The sequence below is a fragment of the Copadichromis virginalis genome, linkage group LG11 (genome assembly GCF_057382275.1).
Source record: "Copadichromis virginalis isolate Kocher_CV1m ecotype Utaka linkage group LG11, C_Virginalis_male_GT1.1, whole genome shotgun sequence".
Classification (NCBI taxonomy): domain Eukaryota; kingdom Metazoa; phylum Chordata; class Actinopteri; order Cichliformes; family Cichlidae; genus Copadichromis; species Copadichromis virginalis.
Window position 1 is genome coordinate 18,805,750 of NC_140628.1, and position 25,339 is coordinate 18,831,088.

A 25,339-nucleotide genomic window follows, 5' to 3' on the forward strand; every position below is an offset into this window, starting at 1 on the left:
CAAGTTTCTATCTGGTTTGGTACATTAACATCTCTTTCCTGTTTCAGCTCTTTTTTCCCCTTTAAAGCACAGAACCTTTCCCCTTCCCTCTCTCTCTGACTTCTAATAACTAAACTCTTGGCCTCTCTACCTCAGCCTCCCCCGGCCTCGCACCCTTTTTGCTCTATTTTGACTTCTCACTGTCCCCATGGTGGAGTTTGTGTGTTCTTGGTGTACTCTATGATTTTGTTTGTGTGTTCTGTGCTTGTTGTTTTTGTCATTGTCGTGTTGTATTGTTGTGTCGTGTCCCCCTCCCTCCCCTCCGACTCCTTCCTGTCTACTCTGACCCTCCAAACCCGAGACCTTTGGTGATGGCGTCGCCCTCCCAGCCATCCTTCCTCTCCTCCTTCGCCCTCCCCCTTACCCTTCGTGCATCCTCTCACATCCATCTTCCTCTCCTCTGTCTGTGTCTGTCCATTGTGTGATGTGATCCCAGAAGACACGGACTCACCAAGTTGGACGAACTCAGGTCTGTCCCTTCTTCTTCTGCACCTTCCTTCTTTTCTGTCTCAGCTCCCTCTTCTCCTTCCTCTGCTGTGATTCTCTCTGTACGTCTTCCTGGCTTGCCCTCCCCCTCCTCAAACCTGCCTCCCCTCATCTCAGTCGTCTTTTATTTTCCCGTTTGGCTTGACTCCAATTTCTTGCGGCGTTGCTCTCTTCGTTGTTGTGTAGATGATGCTTCTGGCTTCCATACCATTTCTGCTGCTTTATTTTTTCTGCACACAGACTGTGTGGGCTTGTCATTCACTAAAGCATGATCACGATCACACCAGTGTGGTTTCTTTGCAGCACGTGAGACACTGTCATTTTCTACCAAGATAAAAAAAAAAAAACAACTTACTGTGAGCATATGACAGCAGATTTATTCTTTTGATTACTCTCTTTGTAGACATAGATTTGCTACTTTTTCCCTAAATTGATTTCTTTTTGGCCTATTTCAAGTGAAATTTGATGATTCGTGTGGTTTTGAATGACTTAGAGTTCCTAAACGCTGCTAATGCAGTGCAGTCAAAAATTTTACTCACTTTAGTGAGTATGGTTTTCATGATCTTGTTCCACAGATTTGCTTTGAAATGAAACAATGATTGCCGCACACATTCATGCACAGTCACCGAGTCACTTAAAATGTGGTCTCTTTGCAGTCCAAAACAAAAGGTACAATTTGTTAAGCAGCTAGCCTCTGAGGTCCTGGTCGTTCAGCTTTTTATGTCTAGACCACACGAGGTTAAATGTTTTTATGATAAGCTAAGCTAACTGCCTCGTTTCTCCAGCTTCAAGCATGAAAAAGCCATCAGTCTTCTAGGATCTAACACAATTTATTGTGATGAACTGTCCAATCTTGTCTGTCCAATAAAAATTGGATAAACAGAGCATTGTCATTGCCAACGCATAACATACAGACGATTTGTCATGTCCCGAGGCGTCTCATAGTAACGAAAGGTACCCTTCCGCGTCCTTATGAGATGCTCTGGATTCTCAATTGAACCCAATAGAATGCCACTCGCGGCGGTAACACACGCTCCAGCCGTGTTACACCCTAACCATAACCATAACCTTAACACTATCAGATAGTGTTTTCCAAAGTGATTCATGATCAGAACGTAAAACACATTTACATGTATAGATTCATTCCAAACGGCTCTCGTGCCTCCAAACGCGTAACACACTGGCGATTTGTCACATGTGTTTCTATGTTACAAGTTGGGATGAGAACGTGTTGGTATAAAAGAACATGAACTCAAAGTTGTTCAATTTTAACCTCATATTTATCACGACCACTGAAACGAAGCGATCACAAAAAACGACTTTCTGACTGCACTGGAATTTCAAAAGCAGCTCAGTTACAATCATTTAACAAAGTTAAATTAAATACTATTAGTTAACAAAATACTCCGGGAGAGATGCGAAATCACATGTAGTTTACTAACTGCGTGATGCGTCAACTCCTTTCGCTTCACTCATGCAGTCATTCATTTGCTCTGAGCTTGTATTCCTTTATTTTACTCTTTTTCTTTGCTTTTTCGTTTCTCTTTGTGTGCGAGTGTGTACATGAAGGCATGTGAGCATGGCGCCTGTACGTGTGCATTCATCTTCACTCTGTCACTGCGGTCATATGACACAAAAGTAGAGACAAAGAGTAAGCAGGAAAATGGAAATGCAGGAAAAAGCAGGAAAGTCACCATGTGGTGAACATTTTTGCAGAAAAGAAACGGTTACTGTAGAAACTGTTTGTAGCTTATTTTGTCATTTTTAGGTTTGTAAAATGTACACAGTTCCTATTCTTATTGGTATTTGTACTTCAACAGAGGCCTGTGCATGGTTGCGAATGTAAGAATCACATTTGCAGAGCTTAAACTGAAATTGGGAGGTGATAAGATGGGTAAACCGGATGATTTTATGCAATTATAAAAGGACTAAAATGCCTGTCAGTTTTAATCGAGAGGGATGCTTCGGCCAATTAATGTGATCGTTTAGGGATTTCAATTTGTTGTTTAATCATTTCCTTTCATCTAGAGTTTTTTTAAAAAATGCATCACTAGTATTGTTACATTTAGTGCTGTAGTAGTACTGGAGTAATTTGGCTTAGCATTCAAATGTGTTTTACTGAGGTCAGATAAAAATATTTGAATATTAGTGACTGACTAAAAAGCAGCATTTTTTGTGGGACTTATTGATTTCAAAAATTAGTTTATTATTCTATGCAGCATATGTTTACAGGTTTGTGTTTGTTAAAAACAGCCAACCATTCAGCTTTTCCCATTAGATCTGTCCCGTCATAGCTCATGGCTCATAGCTCAACAGAAGCCTCTCTCACCATAACAGTATGCCCCTCCATGAGGCTCTCCTCACAGTCCACCAGCTCCCAGCTGACTCGCATCTGTCTCTGTGCTCAGGTATGGACATGGAGGAGAGGACCAGACAGATGAAACTAAAGATGAACAAGTACAAGCAGGGAGCTGGTTCTGACTCAAGACTGGAGCAGGACTACCACAAGGTAAAGAAAACACGCCCAGGTCTGCTTAATTTATGCTTCAACACTCCAGAAAACGATGTTCCTACACAAACACTGTTCACAAAGTTCCAAAATGCATGCTCACTGATGTTTGCATCATGCACAGATATGGTCACAAAACATATCAAAACAAAGTGCAGCTGGTAAAGACTCAAAGGCTGGAAAACACAGAGCTGGATACAGCTGTTCTTCTAATCAGCTCATCTGAGTCACAGATATATATTATACACGTCTTTATTCAAAGCTTTGACTTTAAAAAGCGACATGCATCCACAGCGCCACAGGATACATTTTATTAATCCTTCCCAACAGTTTCTCAGCAGTGTCCATTGTTAACCCAGAAAAAGTAAATGGAACGATAAGATATCTCAAAATCATTGCACACAAATCTAAAACGACAACAATCTAAAGCCACCTAGAGTTATCTCTATGTGGGAAACTACATTTTTCTCCTTGTCATTTAGGCCAAATACTTCAATACATCACTTTGCAATTTCAAGGAATTGTGTGTAAAGTCCACTGTTTACTACTCTGTTCTGGAGAAGTCCTGAACATGTTTAGAGAGCTCGGCCAGAGCCTGCTGTCTCACTGCGGTCTGGTCTGAGACCTAGCAGATGAAGCCCCTCTGTCTGCTTTCCTTTTAAGACAATGCTATGAAAACTATGGCATTTGGAGTCTATAAAAAGCTGCTGAAATTATTCCCCAGTCCTTGTATGTTGAGCAATATCTTCCCATTGACAAAAACAATGCTAATAAAGGCAGTTACTGTAACACTCCGTCCAGATTTAGTTACAGTAAACAGCCAACCAAAACATAACAAGATATTATATACACATCCACGTTCACAAATGTGCTTGGACTAAGTCTGTGCCAAGATCATCCCAGCCCAGTTCAGCTTCCAGGAAAGCCTGTGTATAAAGTTATTTGAGTAGAATCCGACTTTGTGAGCCAGTTGACTGTCACTGGATTAAACAGTATATGGTAACTGTCTTCCTGCCACTTATGGTTAAGTACTCATGCAAAACTTTGTATGTCTAAATCAGAATATTATTCATTAATTTTTTTAGTAAAATGTACATGAAGTATTAAGAGTACAATTACAGGAGATCACAAGTCTTCAAAAATGGAAAACAAACACATTACCTGATTGAAATTTGGCCGATCGCCTGTTTAAGATCATCTTCTTGTGCCACTTTTGACTGTTTTAAGCGTGGGTGCAGTTTTTAGATCGCACTCTACAAGTCCTCATGCTTGTATGTCTGCGATGCATTCTGGATCTCATCCAGTTAATCAGAAGGATGATACCTCAAGTTGTTTTTAATTTTTGGAAAGTTCACAGTCTCTGTGGGACAAGTTCTCAGAGCACAACCCTGATTTTGCTCCACCCAGTCTTCCACTGAAAAGTGCTCGTTTTTAGTTAGACATTCAGCTTCTTCCCCAGTGACAATCATACCCTAAAAAATTAGCAGTAAAATTGCACATCACAAGCATTAAGAAGCAGGCATACAGGGAATGACTTTTGCCAACTTGTTTTGCATGCTGAAGTAAGTTATAAACCATCTTATTACTTAATCCCCGTAACCCTGCTTTGTATGAGAGCCTTAGCCTGTATATAAACAATTGACAAGACATGACAAGAATCTTTGTTTTATGAAGTCCCGTTTTAAAGCCTGGGGAATAGCGTTTTAGTTGTTGCCATCTGGGTGTTTCAGAGCCAGGAGTGACCATATTTGGATGACTCTTTGGAGTCCTAAGTTGTCAGCTAATGCTAACAAGCTTGGTTAGGAAGGTACATCACACAGACATAAACACCTGTTATGAACAATTCTATGTAACACACAAAAAAGCCTTCCAGTAATACTAGCCAATCAGCAAAACTGGATTACATATTTCATGGATAGGCTGTTGGCAAGCCATATTGCACCTACAACCAATTGTTATCACACAAATCTGTCACACTGCTAGGCATAGCTTTAAACTGGGTAGTTGTTGAAAAAGAAAAGAGCGTGCAAAAAGGAAACCAACGGCGAGGTTCCCAGGTGTGCTGTGATGCAATCAAGAACAATTGGACTTTCTAATATTTCCAATGTTTGCTAGCTTAACTTAAGTGCCTGCAAATATCTTTCAAAACAATGTCCAAAAAATTTAGTTTATTGAACAGTTGCTGATGAATGTTCCATCTTTGGTCTCTGGCAGCAACACTGTATGGACTGTGATTGATCAACAGCTTCTTGTAAACTTTATCACAAGTGTAATCACAAATGTGCGCATTATTTCTTTGTCTGCATTGTTAATCGAACACAGTAATGCAAGAGCAGGCAGAGCTTGACATATTCAAGTTAGAAACTCATAGAAAATAAACATGTTAATCCACGTTACACACGTGTGCTGCACTTTTTCTCTCGTAGTTTGTTGGGAGGAGCTAAAATGGCTCTTTTGATGTTGAAGATTGTCGACGCCCGGCCTGGACCAATGTTAGGTTTATTTCTGCTGTGAAACTGGGCATTTTAACATAGGAGCTTGCTTGTGTGACATCTTCAAGGGGCCATTGAAGAATCTGCAGTTTTGTCACTTTTGCAACAGTTTTATTTTTTGGCCCTAGTTCCCAATTCAAAAATCTAGTTTCCAGAATTCATTTTACTTGTTACTCTAAAACACGCATCATGTTTGTTTATAAAGAGTGTGAGTAAGTGTGCAAATATTAGACAAGATCTTGCACAAAAAGCACTGACTGGGAGAATGAGAACTATAGTAATGTCAGGGTTCCTGGGTCGGTGACCCAGTGTTTTCAGTTCACATTCACTGTTTATCTACTGCCTGTTCCACTTCCTGTTTTATTGTCTTAGCCTTGGTCTGTGTGTATTATGTTCAGTCCTCTTCCCATTATCATTAGTTCATTATGTTCAGCTGTGTACTCACCGGTCCCTTATTATCATCATTATCACCAGTCTGTGTATTTAAGCCCTCTGTTCTACCCATTCAGTGTCGGGTCATTGATGATGTACGTCTGATGTCTATGTCGTCTGTATGTTCAGTCAGTCAGTCCTTTGGCCATTCATTCATTCATTCATTCATTCATTCATTCATTCATTCATTCATTCATTCAGTCAGCCAGCCATCTCCTCCCTCTGTACTGTTTGCTCGCTCCTTCGGCAATAAACATCCACCTTCACCTACCTGCCTGTGAGTCCAGCGTTTGGGTCCTCCCTCTCTCATCCACGACACTACCGCTGACAGAATGACCCGACCCCGCGTTGTGGACCCAGCGGACTCGGACCTTTTCGAGCGGCAGGACGCAGCGCTCTCCAATTGGGCGGAGAAGCTCAGGTGGAAACAGCGGCTCTTCTCAGAGAGGGAGCACGTCTTTGAGGGGACTCGCCTGGCTCTGGGCGGGCCTCGGAGACGCCGCGGTCCTCCACCTGCTGCCTCACCTGCATCGGAGCATTCGCCGCGGAGAGCGGGCGTCACAGGCCAGGCTTCGGGCGCTCGCTCCTCCGCTGCTCCGCTCCTCGCTCGCCCGCCAGCCATTTTCCTCACCGGACCTTCAACTTCGCCATGGCACGGTGGCTCCGCCTCCCACCTCGGCTCAATGGAGGCTCCCGTGCCAGAGGCTCGGCTGTGTACCCCGCCCACTGCCTCTTCCCGGAGAAAGCGGCGCACACGTCGCCATAACAAGGACTATTTCCAGCAACTCCCGATGGTGAGCTCCAGTGACTGTTTTTCGCACTCACCGTCTGATTATCCACTTAAAACACACAATAGACTCTTTTCTGATCCATGGGATGTTTCCCTCCTAGAGGATGATGTGGACTGGGAAGATTTTTTTCTGCTCTGCTCCCCCAAAGACTGTTCAGTCAAAGACTGTAAATAGTGGTGGCAGAAGGACCAGAATAAATCCAGATAGACCTGTCAGTATCACTCACCCAGTCATCATTTCCACTCCTGTCAGTCAGCCGACACCCACACCTGTGCCCGCACCCAGGACGAGGGCAGCTGTGACCCCGTATACCTCCACACCCACCTCTGTTCCTCGGGTGGGGGTGACTGATGTCCAGCCACCTCCCGTGCCTGTCCCAGCGCCTAGGCTGAGGGCAGCCAGGATCCGGCCTGACCCCCCTAGAGACTCAGCTGAGGCTCTCCAGCCAGTGCCTTCACGCTCTGGAGGCACGGAAGAGCCAATCAGTCCACCACTTCATCCACCGCCTGACCCAGCCTTTCACGCACTAGCTTTATCCCTGGTTAGGCTGGCTGAAGTATCCCCTGCTCAGGCACCAGCTTTACTAGCCCAGGCCGTAGCTTTATCTCCCCGTCTAGCCCAGTCTGTAGCTCAGTCATCAGCCACACCAACCTCAGCTCCATCGTCAGCTACGCCTGCCTCTGTTCCTCCCTTAGCATCTTCCCTCCAGTCAGTGCACTCACCTCTAGTTCAGTCACCCCCTGTAGCTCAGTCTCCTCCTGCCCTCCAGTCCCCTGTAGCTCAGTCTGCTCCTGTCCACTCACCTGTAGCTCAGTCTGCTCCTGTCCACTCACCTGTAGCTCAGTCTGCTCCTGTCCAGCCTGTTTCCCAGTCGCCTGTCCACCGTCCCATTCAGTTCCCGGACCTGCAGCCACAGCACCCAGAGCCAGCTGTGAGCTCTCCTGCTCCTCAGCCAGGGGTTTCCGCACCCGCTGGCCCGGCCTGTCTCCAGCCGGAGGCTTCAACTTCGACTGGTCAGGCCTCTGCCTCGGCTGCACCCACGCCCGGTCCGGCGTCGGCCTCTGCTTCTGCTCCGTCTGGCCCGGCTCCAGCCGCAGAGCCTTCGTCCTCGTCTGGCCCAGCCTCAGAGCCTTCGTCCTCGTCTGGCCCAGCCTCGACTTTGGCTTTTGTTTCGCCTGCTGCAGCTCCAGCCTGTGCTTCGCCTGGTCCGGCCCCGTCGTCGCCTGGTCCTGCCTCGTCTGGTCCTGTGCCCACCGGGCCATGGCCAGCATGCCTAACACTGGAGAGCCGCCGCTGCCTTCCGCGCGGCCGGCCCCCTGAACTGCTCCGTTGTCTCCTTCGCCGCCGCCGCTGCCTTCCGTGCGGCCGGTCCCCTGAACTGCTCCGTTGTCTCCTTCGCCGCCGCCGCTGCCTTCCGCGCGGCCGGCCCCCGGATCGCCTTTGCTTGAGTGGCCGCCGTTGCCTTCCGCACTGCCGGCCTCCCGAACTGTGTCCACGTCACCGCCGTTGCCTTCCGCACGGTCGGTCCACCAGACCGCCTTCGCCTGAGTGGCCGCCGTTGCCTTCCGCACGGCCGGCCTCCGGACCGCCTTCGCCTGAGTGGCCGCCGTTGCCTTCCGCACGGCCGGCCTCCGGACCGCCTTCGCCTGAGTGCCCGCCGTTGCCTTCCGCACTGTCGGCCTCCCGAACTGTGTCCACGTCACCGCCGTTGCCTTCCGCACGGTCGGTCCACCGGAACAGTCTCGTCTCGACCGCCGCGGCCGCCCACCGGACCGGCTCAGTGGTCGCTGCTGCCTTCCACATGGCCGCCCACCTGAACTGTCTCGTCTCGGCCTCGGGCCACGTGGCCACCCACCTGAACTGTCTCTGTGTGGCCTCCGTCCCTCTGCCCTGGGCCCCCTCCGCCCGCCCTGTTTTGGTTCTTTTTTGTTTGGCCGTTGGGTGCCGGCCTTTGAAGGGGGGGGTCCTGTCAGGGTTCCTGGGTCGGTGACCCAGTGTTTTCAGTTCACATTCACTGTTTATCTACTGCCTGTTCCACTTCCTGTTTTATTGTCTTAGCCTTGGTCTGTGTGTATTATGTTCAGTCCTCTTCCCATTATCATTAGTTCATTATGTTCAGCTGTGTACTCACCGGTCCCTTATTATCATCATTATCACCAGTCTGTGTATTTAAGCCCTCTGTTCTACCCATTCAGTGTCGGGTCATTGATGATGTACGTCTGATGTCTATGTCGTCTGTATGTTCAGTCAGTCAGTCCTTTGGCCATTCATTCATTCATTCATTCATTCATTCATTCATTCATTCATTCATTCATTCATTCATTCATTCATTCAGTCAGCCAGCCATCTCCTCCCTCTGTACTGTTTGCTCGCTCCTTCGGCAATAAACATCCACCTTCACCTACCTGCCTGTGAGTCCAGCGTTTGGGTCCTCCCTCTCTCATCCACGACACTACCGGTGACAAGTAACAAATGCTTTAGGTGCTCAGTTAGATTAGAAAAGCACAATTTAAGTAGCAGTCCATTTACCATCTAATATATCCATGCTAGATAGATCCAAAGCATAAATTAGCTCAAATGTAAAAAGTCAATTAAAATCAACAAGACAAGCCTGTGAAAACCTGCAACACACACACAAACAATGGATGCTGATCAGAAGCTGAATGAAACGAAGACATGCTTTCGTGTGCCATTCCAGCCTTTTGTACACAAAAATGAAAGTCAAGCTGAAATTGTGGATGTCATTTATAACTTTTCCTAGTCTCTGAACCTGGTAAGACCAAATCTCAAACCATGAACCCCTGCGGTATTTAACTGCAAGCCCAATGTTTTCCCACTACATAATTAAAATACTGACCTTTAAAGTCGCTCACCTAATATGCCTAACGTAAAAATAGTGTGCATATTTCTTCTTTTTTATTTACATTCAACAGCTTATTTCTGAAATACTGCTTGTCTTGATCAAATAGTTTTCCCTTACAAGGCAAAGACGTAGAAGTCATTTTAGAAATCTCTACCCTTTGGTAACTTGTTGAAGTTTTCATTGGGACTATTTTAGCAACAACATTTTGTACTTGTTAAAATTGTTGAGTGCTCAAAAAACTGATATCTGATGTCACCATACTTTATGTCTTATTCTTTGCCCTCTTTGCAGCGTTCAGGCAGAGATCCACGGGGCTCCGACAACTTGTCAGCCAAGTCGTCGGACAGTGATGTAAGCGACGTGTCCGCTGTGTCGAGAACCAGTAGTGCCTCTCGGTTCAGCAGCACGAGCTACATGTCTGTCCAGTCAGAAAGGCCGCAAGGAAACCGCAAGATCCGGTAGGCTGATGCAAACTTTGTGTCGCTCTTTAAATTACCATCAAGCTGGAATGGACAAACCCCGCCCCCCTCAGCGGTGAAACCCATATTCATTACCATGTCCAGACGTTTTCAAATTTGAAACTGTTTGCACATGGTTACCCGAGGAGAAAATGCCCCTCCTGTAGCGCTGCGTGTCATTTTCTCCCTGTGATGAGTTCAAGTTTGGCTCCATTTTAGAGAATCTGGAGCCAAGTGGTTGAACTCTGTTCCTTCACGCTGTGGGGGAAGTTTGTCCATATCTGGCAGTAGTCACTGAAACATTAAACATATTTCTACTCTTTGGGTGTCGTCTCATATCAAAGCAAAAACAAACTCCTCTGCATGGTGCTTTGCTTTAAGTCTACGTTAGTTCTTCTGTGATTTAGAATCAGTCTGCTTTTGATCATGGCTGCGTTGCATCTCTGTGTTCGTCTCTCTTTTGTTGTTGACATTGTTCACGCTTCGTTTGTTTTTTTCTGTTTTTTCTGTTTCTTTTGGCTTTGCATGTGCTGCTCTTTGTGCCTCTGTTTCCATCTTCAGCCAGTTGCGATCGAGGAGCCATTCTCGGGAGGGGGATGAGCAGTTAGGAGAAGTGAGGGAGGAAGAGGAGGCAGGAGAAAAAGGCAGAGGGGCTAGTAAAGAAGGAAGGGTGCAGAGAGGGGGGAAGGAGTGGGAGGGAAAGGTAGACGCAGGCGAAGAGCATCAGAAGGATTTGATGGAGAAAGAAGAGGACTTGCACCAAAGGAGTATCTCAGAGACTGACCTCAGGTAACACATGTGTAGCAGCTTCAAACTGTAGACTAACAATGATGAAGAAAACTACTAACAGTAGTATAGATCCCGCTGTAGATCCCAGTGGACGACTGTCTTTTGCACATTTATATGAGGACGTGCAAGACAGAGTGTGGTGACTACCCTCCTCTCTTTACCTTGATGATGGTGTAACTGTGGCTCTGTTGACCTTTAACAATACTAAGGTAGAGTAGCATTAATATTTTACACTGCTTAAAAAAGATAAAGGAACACTTTTTAATCAGAGCATCAAGTCAGTTCAACTTGTGGGTTGGTGTTAAACTTTTTCTATGATGGTATTGAAATCATCAACAGGTGCATTAGAGGTGCATAACCTCAAAAACAGGAATGGTTTTCCAGGTAAAGACCAATGATGTTTTTCCCTCATCTTTTCTGACTGTTTTTTCAATAGTTTTGCATTTGGCAAGGGTCAGTGTCACTACTGGTAGCATGAGGTGGTACCTGGACCCTACAGAGCTTGCACAGATAGTCCAACTCCCCTAGGATGGCACATCAATGTGTGACATAGCCAGAAGGATTTTTGTGTCTCCCAGCACAGTCTCAAGAGCATGGAGGAGATTCCAGGAGACAGCCACTTACTCTAAGAGAGCTGGACAGGGCCGTAGAAGGTCCTTATCCCATCAGCAGGACTGGTATCTGCTCTTTTGTGCACGTAGGAACAGGATGTGTGCTGCCAGACCTACAAAATGACTTCCAGGAGACCGCTGGTGTGAACGTCTCTGACCAAACAATCAAAAACAGACATGATGAGGGTGACCTGAGGGCCCGACGTCCTCAAGTGGCCTCTGTGCTCACTGTTCAGCACTGGAGCCTGATTGGCATTTGCCATAGAATACCAGAATCAGCAGCTCCACCTCTGGTGCCCTGTGCTTTTCAGAGATGAGAGCAGGTTCATTCTGAGCCCATGTGACAGACGTGGAAGGGTAACATCGTTCAGCATGACCAATTTGGTGGTGGGTCCTTGATGGTCTGAGGAGGCATAATCCATGGAGGGACCCACAGGCCTCACACACCCTGACGGCCGTTAGGTATCAGGATGCAATTCTTGGACACATTGTCAGAACTTATACTGGTGCAGTGGGTCCTCCTGGTGCACAACAATGCCCGGCCTCATGTAATTAGAGTAAGCACACTGTTCATGGAGGATGAAGAAATTGATACTACTGACTGGCCTCCATGCTCAACTGACCTACATCCAACAGAGCACCTCTGGGACATTATGTTTTACTCAGTCCAAGCTGCCAAGTTGCACCTTAGATTGTCGACGAGCTGAGTAATACTCTGGTCCAGATTTTGGGGGAGATCTCCCAGGACAGCAGTGGTCATCTCAATAAGTGCACGCTCCAGTGTTGTGAGTCATGCACACATCCCATTGGGATCGAATGTATTTTTAAAGTGTTCCTTTTAACGTTTTTGAGCAGTGTATAATTGCAGTGACATGAAAACAGTTGGTGTCCATGCAGTCTGTTCACACATCAGATAATCTGAACTCTACAGTTACTATCTAAAGAATAACCTTTATCCTGAATTTATAGTACTGCACTTAATCAGAGCTTGCTTTTACCATATGCCTGCAATGCTCTGACACCACGAGGAAAACTGAGCTCTTCATGTTTCATGCTTTTAAACAACAGTTACTTTTATCGACATGCAGGAAGTAGAGAAGACCTTCGAACCAATGAAAAAGAGCAATGAAAACAAGAAAAACTGCATGTTTACTATGGAAAAATACTATTAGGATTATTAGTGTGCTAGATACAATCACAGCCTGTTGCCTTATGTTTCACATAGGTATCAGCCTTTTGCTGATCAATATTTATGAGACATTTATGAGAAAGTGAGCACCAGGTTATGGCACAAATTTAATGCAGTACTGTAAATCCAGCATTACCACAAGGTGTACTGCAAGACCCTCGTAAACATCAATTTTTGATTTGCTAAGAGGTTCAACAAAGTGCCTCCCTGTATTAAACGTATAACTGTACATACAAGTGATGATGATAATAATAATAATAATAATAATAGTCACATTCACACAAAGTGTGCATAGAGATGTACAGTAAATATAAAGTCGAAGACTTATTTAAATCAGAGGTTAGGTGAACTGTTGATATTTTACTACACATCATAAAAGCTGTTGTTTTTCTGAGTGGACCTTCATGTCTAAATGTTTAGTGAGCCTTGGCTTCTTGCCTTGGCATATTAGAAGCTTGGCTTCTAACATGTTAAGACTATATTTAACATGACACTATTTCCTGGTAAACCACAAGAGACTGTGGTTTCATTTTTGCACTGTGCTGGACTAGCAGGTCTGAAAATTGTGTCAAGAGCAAATTCAAGAGCAAAATTTATTTGGAAGGCCAACAGAAAGAAGCTTAGCTTGCACTCCTGATAAGATGTCTTTACCATCAAATCACATTCACAGCAGGATCCAAGCAAGCGCTTCTCACCAATATTAGTTCTGCCCCTCGGTCTTAACAGAAAACACATTAAGATAAAAGCTACACCCTCTCACGCGTGATTAACTCTACACTAGTGTGCACCGTCTGATTGAGAAGGTGCACTCTGCACATGCGCGTAGGAGGCTAAATGCACATGCAGAAACAGGAGCAGATCCACTGAAGTGTAAGTAAATTGTACTTACACAGTGGATCGTGGATTATACAGTGCAAACAGAAGATTAGGAAGTCCTAATGCTTTGCCCACTCATCCATCGGTTTGCTCTGAAGTTGCTGTGTATATCGCTTTATTGTATGTGCTGTGCTGTGTTGGGATGCTGCATCAGTATTTTATCAGTCCGTGTTCTTCACTTGCTCCCCTGCAGTCATGTTTTGCACGTGCAACTTGTCGACTCAGACCTCCTCCTTGTCTCCAGCTACTCCTCGATATTTCCCTGTTTTTATGTGTCACATCACAAACCTCATACTGATGACCACGGGGTAATCACTTTCAGTGAATTCACCGGAAACGTACAAATGAGATTTGAAAAAAGCCGACTTGAGCACACGCGTCCCAGAGATTTGATTTAAGCTACAATGCTGCAGTTGCAACGTGTTTCATCTTGACTGAAAGTGAGCTCATTTGGTCCTACTTTAAAAAATGCTGGCAACTCTCATCTGTGTGATCAACCCTTGTTCCTTCATGACAGCTACAGTATAAACTGATATTCCACCTAGTTGTGAGTAATGCAATATTCTGCTTTTTGAGAGATAAAAAATCAAACACTCCGCGTCGTTTTGTTCATTCAGGTTTGCTCACTGAGTCATGATTTTTGCAGCTGCACACAATAGAAAAAACAAAATTGCTGCATGCTAATAATCTTAGGATCTGTGAGATAGAGCATGTATGAGATAGAACATTTAGCATATCTGTTATTCATGCCACTGCATAGTCAATTGTGCCACTGGGCATTGAAGCCACAAATCTCAGAACTTGAACCGTAATCAAGCAGAGAATATCTATAGGTAAAAAAGCTTTTCTATGAGAGCCTCCAGATTTGAAGTCAGAATACTGAAAACAGTCAATCACATGTATCGAGATGATTTGAGGAGTTAGCAAGTGACACGCGATGTGCTTCAAGTTACAAAAGATGCATTCGCTGCTCTCCTTATCTGTGTGTGTGAAAGTAGTAAAGCAGTGTGATTTAGCAGAAACATGGCCACCAGCTACATCTATTTATGAGTCATCTCCTATGTATTGAGGTCACAGTGTAAATACACATCTGCTACACATTAAACAGGCTTGGCATACGAGCATCATGATAGCCGTGTGTGTTTTTAGTCCTTTGAAGACAGAAGCGAAAATCTCTGCTCTGAATGAGACTGTCGTATCCAAGTTTACAGCTTAAGATAAATATGAGATCCAGACTTTAATGAATCACTTCCATTCTGCTCACTGCAACCTCTGCAAAAAAAAACACAAAGGAAATTTGACAGGCATGAACGCATGCTAATGCTCTGATTTGGGGCACGGTTGCCACGGTACCTGCACTTTTCCATACATCATTTATGATTCACCTTTAATAACAGCTGCTCCTTCCTTGTTGTTAGTGAGACTAAATAAATAAAATGTATATTTCACCCCAAAGTTGCTTAATATCTATTGACTCATTTCCTTTTAGAAGACTTTATTTAAATGTTTACCATCGGTTTCTAAAAATGATCAATACATGATACAGTATGGAGATTGGCCTATTAAAGACAGCTTTGTGTAGCAAAACCTGTCTACATTTTTGCAACACCAAAGATTTCGAAGGTATTTTGGGGTTGGGTTATGCTTTGGGAACATGTTGGCCTAGATGAAAATGCATGGTGAGCAATCTGCATGATGAGGAGCTCTGTGTTCTTTGAGCTGAGGTTGAAAATCAGAAATCCCTGGAGAGACCCAGTTTTCCAAGTAGGCATATTTACACAGCAACCCTGGATTGAGTGCCAAGACCTGTTCAGAGAGTGGCGAAACTGTAATGAGAGGAGGTGCGAGAGATTTTATGCACTTGTTTTTATTGAGGACAATCAAAGTAAGGTGTCCTTTTACACCAGTTTATGAGAGTATGAAGAATCGTGAGACTATGATTTACTTTAGAACAGTGTGTCCATTAAGAGCAGATGTTTGTGCATTTTGACAAAAAAACAAACAAACGAAAAATAAAAGCGCCGTCAATTCAGTTAGAGCCAAATGTTTATTCAATCCAGTTGCAAGTTCACCCTTTAGGGAACAAACCATCATAGACCCTTAGTGGTTTGGGTATAATTCATCTGTTCCGATAATGGGTAGAATGTGTCCACGTACCGGCAGTGTTCATCACTTTAGATTAAATATTATTATTGGCCATCCTCCTAGAGAAGGATTAAAGTTTGCCTTTGATATAAACGTGGTGACAGGCACTGTGTGTTCTATTAGACAAGTAGGGAATTAGACGAGACATTTATTCCATCAGAAGAATACATTTCATCTCATTTCCTATTTTGTGTCGCTAAATATTTTACAGAACATAAATTTCTAATTGAAAGCTCTGCGCTCATGCATTTTAACCTCAGCTGGCAATCATTGTTAGAGGCCACGATCCCCCCTGACCTCGCTGCTGTGCTGATGTAATGAAAGAAGCGGCGCGATCGCCGTGTGAGGAGCAGATGAAATGCAGCCTCACTGCGATGATGGTGAAAGAGCATATTTTAGAATGTCACCTGTAGCACACGGGCCCGTGGTGCCGGCCGAGCGCTTGGAGTCGTCTTCAAAGCCTCTGGGCTGCAATAACCGATCAAAGGCGCTAATCTCCCAATAAGCATTCAATATTTATGTGTTGAAGCACAGGCTGATACTTAACAGAAGCCACTGGTGCTAGAACTGGTATAAACAAAAGGTTTGCTACTGCTGGCTGGGGTACGAGGTGCTCTTTAACAGCACACCTGATTTATTTCACCAACAGCAGCTGAAAAACAAAATATGAAGTGCAGACCGCCAAAACAGGATACGCATGTGCCAGTGTATACTATCCACGCCAGCATAGCAAGGAGTGACATGAGCAGCCATTACTACGTGCTCACACATTCATGACGGTTCCATATGTTGTTTATGAGCTAACTGCATGAGAATGTGCGTGAGACAGACGAAGGCCTGGTCGACTGCTGATGTTTAGGCACGGCTGATTGTCTAAACTAAAAGCACCACTGTGTTCATACGCAGGATAATGAGATGTCGCAACCATATCAGACATAAACTCCAGCGTTTATCAAATACAGCAGAGTGTCTGATATATGTGAAATTTGGAGTACGATTGAATTAATTGATGGAATCAGCCGTCAAAATGTATTAAACCTTCCCGTTTTACCCAGCACATCTTTCTATGAGTGGTCTTTGCAACACAGTTACATGATGGAGGTCAGACACTTAAATTAATGAGGGTGCTACACGTAACTTATCCCATTAAGAATTCAGAGCCTATGATACAGAATGTAATTTGTCTCTTAAAGATAATTTTACTGGCAGGGCTAAAATAGGACCCTCATTTGAACACTGGCCTATTTCCTTTCAAACTGCAGGAGCTGGAGAATAATGCTGATGACAGGCAACTTTTCTGTGTGCAGCTTTGAGCGCTTGATCACAACTCTTACCTACTTGTGGATGTCCGTGAACTTTTCATTTAATAAATTAATACTTTGATTATTAAATTAATACTCAGAATAATACCAGAGTCTTAGTTGATTAGTGTCTTTAGACATCTTAAATCAAAAAACGAAATAACCTAACAGATAAAATGCAGAGTATTAACTCTATGTTACTCCCGATTTCCCAAACGGCTTCAAAACTTTTACAAACCCATTTACAGAGCTGGAGAGTAGGCTATGGTTGGTCTTTCACTGCATGAAAAGGCTTTAGAATATACACTACATCAGTGTTAACCTCATCTATACTGTAAGTCATGAACTCCTGTACCTGAACTCTGTCCTTTTCTCCTTTTCACCCCACACCTTGTCATCTACTATCCCTCTCCTCTCCTCTTCCATCCTCTCCTTCTGTTTCCTCCTCCATCATCTCTCCATTCACATCCCCCTCCACTGGCTTCCTCTCTCCCCTTCTCTGCCCTGTCCTCTCTTCTCTGTCTTCACCTGTCCCCTTCCCTCCCCCCCATCTATGGTGGTGGCTGACAGTGACTTTGCATCCAAAATGAAAAACAGGCAGATGGGCTCATCGGGTGGGATGAACATGACCAAGAGCACAAGCATCAGTGGCGACATGTGTAACCTGGAGAAGACGGACGGCAGTCAGTCGGACACGGCGGTTGGCACGGTAGGCACTGACGACAAGAAGAGGCGCTCCAGCATTGGTGCCAAAATGCAGGCCATGGTTGGCATGTCGCGCAAGAGCCGGAGTACCTCTCAACTCAGCCAAACAGGTAGGGCATCCAGTCACACAGCCAGCGTGCTCCCAGTGTTCAGTGTTGCATCTGTCCCGTGGCCTCTCGTTGTCTCTGTGTTGACTTTGCTTCGTCTCGCTCTGTTCTTGATACCAAGTACTAATTCTTCTATTTCCAGTTTCCCCTCAGATTTCTTTTTTTTTTTAGTGCAAGGGCTTTGAGCTGAAGAAAATACTGTTAACAATGTTTTCTCTTTTCTCTAGGTAACAGTGAATTCAACTCCTCTCTCCCCTTTTTGCTTACCTCCCTTTATTCTTTTCTTTGATATTTTACTCAGTTTGAGTTGTCCTTTCCGAGCCCAAAGCTGCTCATTTGTTGTGCTTATGATGTGCAAATTTGTGTTTTCATGTTTTCATTCTGGGAAACTGGATTTGATCCTTCCAAACACAACTAAAACACAATTTTCAATATTTGTCACATTTTTTTCGTTTGATGCTCTTTTGACTGTGATTTTTTTTTTTACTATTGCCATCTGCAGTTGTATTTGTTTCCGGGTGCACGTGAGAACATGTGAGACCACGTGCACGTGCGAGATATGAACAAGAAAGGGTGTGTTGTAGCTGAAAGTAGTAATGTGTATTTTTCTGCTGTGGAAAAGGGGCTTTCGCTATTCTACACTTTGCAAGGTGTTCTGTTTTTTGGGTTTGGTTTTTTTTCCATCTTGCTTTCTTTTCAAAATTGCTCATTACCTGGTGCCACACAGTGTGAAAAAACAGCCTAGCAGGTGGTGTGCAGCGAAGTTTGTGGATGACAGATTGGAGTCTGGTCTTTTCATGCGAAGGTCAGGCAATTCGTCCACTCCCCCTGCGAGGCTGTGACCGTATCTATTCATCTCGCCTATTCAACCTTAAGGTGGCCAGTAATCACTTCTGTCCATTAGCGCTTTCTCCAATACCACAGCAGGGGGGTGAATGCATGTGTATGATGAGGAGGGACGAGCGAGAAAGTGGAGAGATGGTACGCTCACGTGGCGTTGTGCTGTCCCCCACCCCTCCCTGGCTCGTGATTTAACTGGCACATGGGCTGCTGCCTTATCTCTGCGGGTTAATAACGGTACTAACTGTTAATCACATCAATATGACAATTAGCCCGTCTTTGCAGCTATTATACGATTTTTATCGTATAATAGCTAGGAGATGCAAATGTTTTTGACAATGAAGAAGGTTTTTGTTGCTGAATAAGATGAACCCTCTGAAGTTCAATTTTGAGACCAGTAGAAACAAATGGCATTTATTCTGACTTTTATATGGATACAGATTTTGAAGATACTCATTTTAGCAGACACATGAACATACTTTCTTTCCTAGTGCGTACAGAGCACATACTGAGCAGCCCGGACCTCCTCGGGCTATCAATATTTTACTCATTGCTTTTAAGTGCATCAGAGGGAGTTAGTAAGAGTGTGCATGCATCTCCCTTTCAGTATCTGTATTTGTTTCTGCACCAGCACGTACACTGCTAAGTTGCCTTGTGTCCTACTTTGTTGTGCGCTGTGCTGGGAGGCTCTTTGCCCGTTTCAAAGGTGCATTCAAAAGCATGGCTGATTTTTCTTTTTGTTTTTTGTTTTTGGGGGGGGGGGGGTTGTGTGTGCAGTGCCAATGGGGGATGGGTAGATCAGCCAAGCAGCACGACTCTGGCTTTGACAAACACTGGTTAGTCAGGTGGAATGGATGTGCTCCCAGGTGACCGCCATGAGTAGTGTGTACAAATTTGGCAGCTCTGGCTCTCAGTCGTCATTCTCTCGGTCCACAGTGCAAGATGGTACACTTTACAGGAAGTAGGAGTGCTTTAATATGCTTAGACCAACAACTGCTAACTGCTGCATAAATATGCTACCTGAAGTGATGGAAATTTACTTTCTTAGTTCTCGGGGTTGTAACAGGAACTGAGTGAGCAGTACAAAGCAAACAGTGGACACATGGGAGTCAATTTTATGAGTTTATTTCTCTTTTTCTTTGTGTTCATTCTGAAAACAGTCACAGTCCTTGCATGCTTGGCCAGTTAAGCTGATTCTAATTCAGGCTCAGGTTCAGTAATGCATCAAGAAATGCTTTTTAATCACTAGTTAATTAGATGTTAAGAAGAAATAATTACCTCCTGCAATGAAGTTATGTTTCTGGCAGTATTTGTGTGCGTCGTTAAGCAGGATAGCTCGAAAAGTTTTGAATGAATTCTGATAAAACGTGTAAAGTGGGGTCTCGTTAACAAGTCATTCTAATTTGACTCACATCCACCAAGGTCTTCAAGCTCCACTCAATGATCTATTGGTTAAAAAATGTTTTATATCATCAAAGAACGTATTGTTGAGAGAAATAAAACGAGCTGCCTGTTTTTATATATACTATAGTATAATATTGAATATTAAGCTTAAGATATTCATGTTCAGTTACTTACAAATCAGTAAATTTCAACCTACGTAATGTTTGTGCAATCAACCTAAACATCTGTCACGGTACCCTTATCTGATTTTTTTTTTACCACACGCAGAAGACTAAATGAATATATCCATCCTTTCTCTACGGCTTATCCTTGTCAGGGTCACGGGGGGCTGGAGCCTATCCCAACTACCTTGGACAGGACAGGCTAACAAAAATGAATATATAGAAAATACAGTATCATTCCCTTACAAGTAAACACTATCCGGAGAGTGGCAGAGGTTTTCGCTCTTGTTATACTATGTTGTTACTAAGCAACAGCGAATTGTTGAGTTTATTTGATAGTTTACATCATCAACTTGACTTATTATGTTAATTTATTTTTTTATCCTTTCTTCTATCCGAGGGAGACTGGGGACATTGAGTGCGAATGGACCATGTTCAGCGTCTCCATTGCCGAAGCTGCTGCATTGAGCTGCGGCCGCAAGGTGGTTGGTGCCTGCCGTGGTGGTAATCCCCGAACCAAATGGTGGACACCAGAGGTGAAGGGAGCCACCAGGCTGAAGAAGGAGTCCTATCGGGCTTGGTTAGCCTGTGGGACTCCGGAGGCAGCCGACAGGTATCGACAGGCCAAGCGGAATGCGGCTCGGGCAGTGGCTGAAGCAAAAACTCGGGTGTGGGAGGAGTTCGGAGAGGCCATGGAAAAAGACTTTCGGGCTGCCTCGAAGAGATTCTGGCAAACCGTCAGACGTCTCAGGAGGGGAAAGCGGTGCTCTACCTGCACTGTGTATAGTGCTGGCGGAGCGCTGCTGACGTCGACTGAGAAAATTGTCAGGCGGTGGAAGGAATACTTCGAGGACCTCCTTAATCCCACTGACACGTCTTCCGAGGAGGAAGCAGAGTCTGGGGATGAGGGGAATGACCCGCCAATTTCCGGGGGCGAGGTCACTGAGGCAGTTAAACAACTCCTTGGTGGCAGAGCCCCTGGTGTTGATGAGGTCCGCCCCGAGTTCCGGAAGGCTCTGGACGTTGTAGGGCTGTCCTGGTTGACACGCCTCTGCAATGTTGCGTGGAGATCAGGGGCAGTACCTGTGGACTGGCAGACCGGGGTGGTGGTCCCCATCTTCAAGAAAGGGGACCGGAGGGTGTGTTCCAACTACAGGGGGATCACACTCCTCAGCCTCCCTGGGAAAGTCTATGCCAGGGTGCTGGAAAGGAGAGTTCGTCCGTTAGTCGAACCTCGGATACAGGAGGAACAATGCGGTTTTCGTCCTGGTCGCGGAACACTGGACCAGCTCTTTATCCTCTCCAGGATACTTGAGGGTGCATGGGAGTTTGCCCAACCAGTCTACATGTGTTTTGTGGACTTGGAGAAGGCATTCGACCGTGTCCCTCGGGGTGTCCTGTGGGAGGTGTTGCGGGAATATGGGGTGTCTGGCCCATTGCTACGGGCCATTCGATCCCTATACAACCGTTGCAAGAGCTTGGTTCGCATTGCCGGCAATAAGTCGGACTCGTTCCCGGTGGGTGATGGGCTCCGCCAGGGCTGCCCTTTGTCTCCGGTTCTGTTCATAATTTTTATGGACAGGATTTCTAGGCGCAGCCAAGTGGCGGAGGGCTTTCGCTTTGGTGGCCTCAGAATCTCATCTCTGATTTTTGCAGATGATGTGGTTCTGTTGGCTTCATCGGGTGAGGGCCTCCAGCTCGCACTGGAGCGGTTCGCAGCCGAGTGTGAAGCAGCGGGAATGAGGATCAGCACCTCCAAATCTGAGGCCATGGTTCTCAGCCGGAAAAGGGTGGAGTGCCCACTCCGGGTCGGGGATGAGTTCCTGCCCCAAGTGGAGGAGTTCAAGTATCTCGGGGTCTTGTTCGCGAGTGATGGGAGAAGGGAGCCGGAGATCGACAGACGGATTGGGGCTGCAGCTGCAGTAATGCGGACGCTGCACCGGTCCGTCGTGGTGAAGAGGGAGCTGAGTGTAAAAGCGAAGCTCTCAATTTACCGGTCGATCTACGTCCCTACCCTCACCTATGGCCACGAGCTGTGGGTAGTGACCGAAAGAACGAGATCGCGGATACAAGCGGCAGAAATGAGCTTCCTCCGAAGGGTGGCTGGCCTCTCCCTTAGAGATAGGGTGAGAAGTTCGGCCATCCGGGAGGGGCTCAGAGTAGAGCAGCTGCTGCTCCACATCGAAAGGAGCCAGCTGAGGTGGTTCGGGCATCTGACAAGGATGCCCCCTGGGCGCCTCCTGGGTGAGGTGTTCCAGGCATGTCCCACCGGGAGGAGGCCCCGGGGCAGACCCAGGACACGCTGGAGAGATTATATCTCTCGGCTGGCCTGGGAACGCCTTGGTATTCCCCCAGATAAGCTGGAGGAGGTGGCTGGGGAGAGGGAGGTCTGGGCCTCTTTGCTTAGGCTGCTGCCCCCACGACCCGGCCCCGGACAAAGCGGATGAAAATGGATGGATGGATGGATCCTTTCTTCTACACTCAACAAAAATATAAACGCAACACCTTTGTTACTGCTCCCATTCCCCATGGGATGGATGTAGAGACCTAAAATTCATTCCAGATACACAATATAACCATCCCTCCCAAACAGTGGTCACAAATCAGTCCAAATGTGTGGTAGTGGGCACATCTGCTATATTGAGATAATCCATCCCACCTCACAGGTGTGCCACATCAGGATGCTGATCTGACATCATGAGTAGTGCACAGGTGTACCTCAGACTGCCCACAACAAAAGGCCACCCTGGAATGTGCAGTTTTTTGCGCTATTGGGGGTCTGGGGACCCAGAACCGGTCAGTATCTGGTGTGACCACCATTTGCCTCATGCAGTGCAACACATCGTCGCATGGAGTCTATCAGATTGTCAATTGTGGCCTGTGGAATGTTGGTCCACTCCACTTCAATGGCTGTGCGAGGTTGTTGGATATTCGTGGGAACTGGTACACGCTGTCGTATACGCCGGTCAAGCACATCCCGAACATGCTCAATGGGTGACATGTCCGGTGAGTATGCTGGCCATGCAAGAACTGGGACATTCTTGGAGGTGAACCTGCTGGATGTGGAGGTCCTGGGCTGGTGTGGTTACACGAGGTCTGCGGTTGTGAGGCCGGTTGGATGTGCTGCCATATTCTCTGAAACGCCTGTGGAGACGGCTTATGGTTGAGAAATGAACATTCAATGCACGGGCGACAGATCTGGTTGACATTCCTGCTGTCAGCATGCCAATTGCACGCTCCCTCATTGCTGTGGCATCTGTGGCATTTTGCTGTGAGACAAAACTGCACATTCCAGGGTGGCCTTTTGTTGTGGGCAGTCTGAGGTACACCTGTGCACTACTCATGATGTCAGATCAGCATCCTGCTGTGGCACACCTGTGAGGTGGGATGGATTATCTCAATATAGCAGATGTGCCCACTACCACACATTTGGACTGATTTGTGACCACTGTTTGGGAGGGATGGTTATATTGTGTATCTGGAATGAATTTTAGGTCTCTACGTCCATCCCATGGGGAATGGGAGCAGTAACAAAGGTGTTGCGTTTATATTTTTGTTGAGTGTATGTGCATTATGTTTTAAGCTTGACAGAGATGCCGTTTATTTCCTAAACACCTCAGTAAAGCAGCTTCCATGCAGATAAAAAAAAGCAGATAGTTAAACAGTCTAATGTTGCAAGCTTATTGGAAATCCATCTACATACTTTCACCACATGTGTATTTCTTCATAAATTTTCCTTCCAACTCGCCTCTGAAGAGGGCAGCCTGTAATTTCAGTGTAATTGCTATCTGTGCTGCTGATCTGCAGGTGGGATGCTTTTTCATTCCTTCCTTTTTCTGTTTGTTAATATTTTAATTTTAAATATTGTTTTCAGCCTTATGGTGTTGTGAATCCACTTTAAATAAAAAAACAAATTTTGTTCCAGTTGTTTACAACTTTAGCTGATGTGAGGTAATGGCTTTATAAAACACTTCATACTCATTAAGCCCCTGAAACCATTTTTGTAGCATGGCTGGTAGCGTTTTACCTGATAATAAATTTCTCTTGTGTCTCCCCACCCCCACCTGTCCTCATTATGTTTCACATGCAGTTGCACAGCGATCTTTGTGACTCACCACCGGCCTCTAAGTATTAAGGCTGAGATGATGATCAGTCAAACAAAAAAGGCAACAGTGGCCGAGGTAGCCTGCAGTGATATAGAAATAAGGAATATGTGGAATCAGTGGGAGGGATTTAAGTATGTTATATGATACGTTGTCAGTAACATCTAGTTTCCTGTTCCCCTGAATGCAGCCTGGAGTGTTCCAGCAATTTATTTATTTTTTCTTACGACCCTGAAAGAAACCTGACCAGATTTGACCTTCTCTTTTTAAAAATCTGGAGATAAATTGAAGTGTCTGTTCTTTTTTTTATAGTTATTTTATAATGTTTCTCCCTAAGACATTTCTTTTGATGCTCTAAAAGTTATCTGTAAACATCTTGTCATGTAACCGTCCTATTTTTGCTCCTAGAAACTGAATTATTTTGGTGACCTCAGATTTAATGTTGATAGTGCACCTGATTCTGCAGTCACATAGCTGGGTAACTGACTAATGAAGATTTATATGGAGATATTTCATCCATGAAGAGTTGAAATATTCAGCGGCTTGAGTCTGGTCAGTAAAAGATTCAAAACTTTGCTTTGAGTACTAATCTTTGAGTGAACCTATAGCCGAATGTATACAGTATAGAAAGAAAGCGATGGCTGCCCCCCTTTCTCCCTCCTATTACACCAGGTACTGACGCAGTTTTGGACCTCCAAAATCCTCAGTCTGTTTTTGTATGTGGTGAAATAGCTGAACTTTGAGCTTTCAGCCAAGGTAATTTATCTTCGGTGTTAAGCTGGGTGCCTATCTCAGCAGCTCCTCTGCTAGCTGAGGCTGCTAATTAATCTCCTAGGGGGCCGGCGCAGACACACTGCTCTCAGAGTGATGCATGAATGGAACACAGCAGCACAGGTACAGCCCCAACCCTCTTTCTGCCTCACCTAGTCTTTCAGATCTTCTTGATCTTATTATATCTCTATCATTATTGTGTTTTCTACCCATCTTTCTCTAACCTCCTTCATTATTCCCTCTACCATCTCTTCTAGCTGTTCTTTT

At 45.2% G+C, this 25,339-nt stretch overlaps 1 protein-coding gene across 5 annotated transcripts in view; it reads left to right on the plus strand.

Moving 5' to 3' along the window:
• rims2a (regulating synaptic membrane exocytosis 2a) overlaps positions 1–25,339 on the plus strand; it is a 158,206-nt gene that overhangs the window by 115,677 nt on the left and 17,190 nt on the right. For all 5 annotated transcript variants that reach the window (XM_085473447.1, XM_085473448.1, XM_085473450.1 and 2 more), the window contains 4 exons: positions 476–508; positions 2,934–3,034; positions 9,904–10,070; positions 17,552–17,796. In XM_085473447.1, the coding sequence (XP_085329573.1) occupies positions 476–508; positions 2,934–3,034; positions 9,904–10,070; positions 17,552–17,796 (546 nt within the window). The remainder of the gene's footprint in view (positions 1–475; positions 509–2,933; positions 3,035–9,903; positions 10,071–17,551; positions 17,797–25,339) is intronic.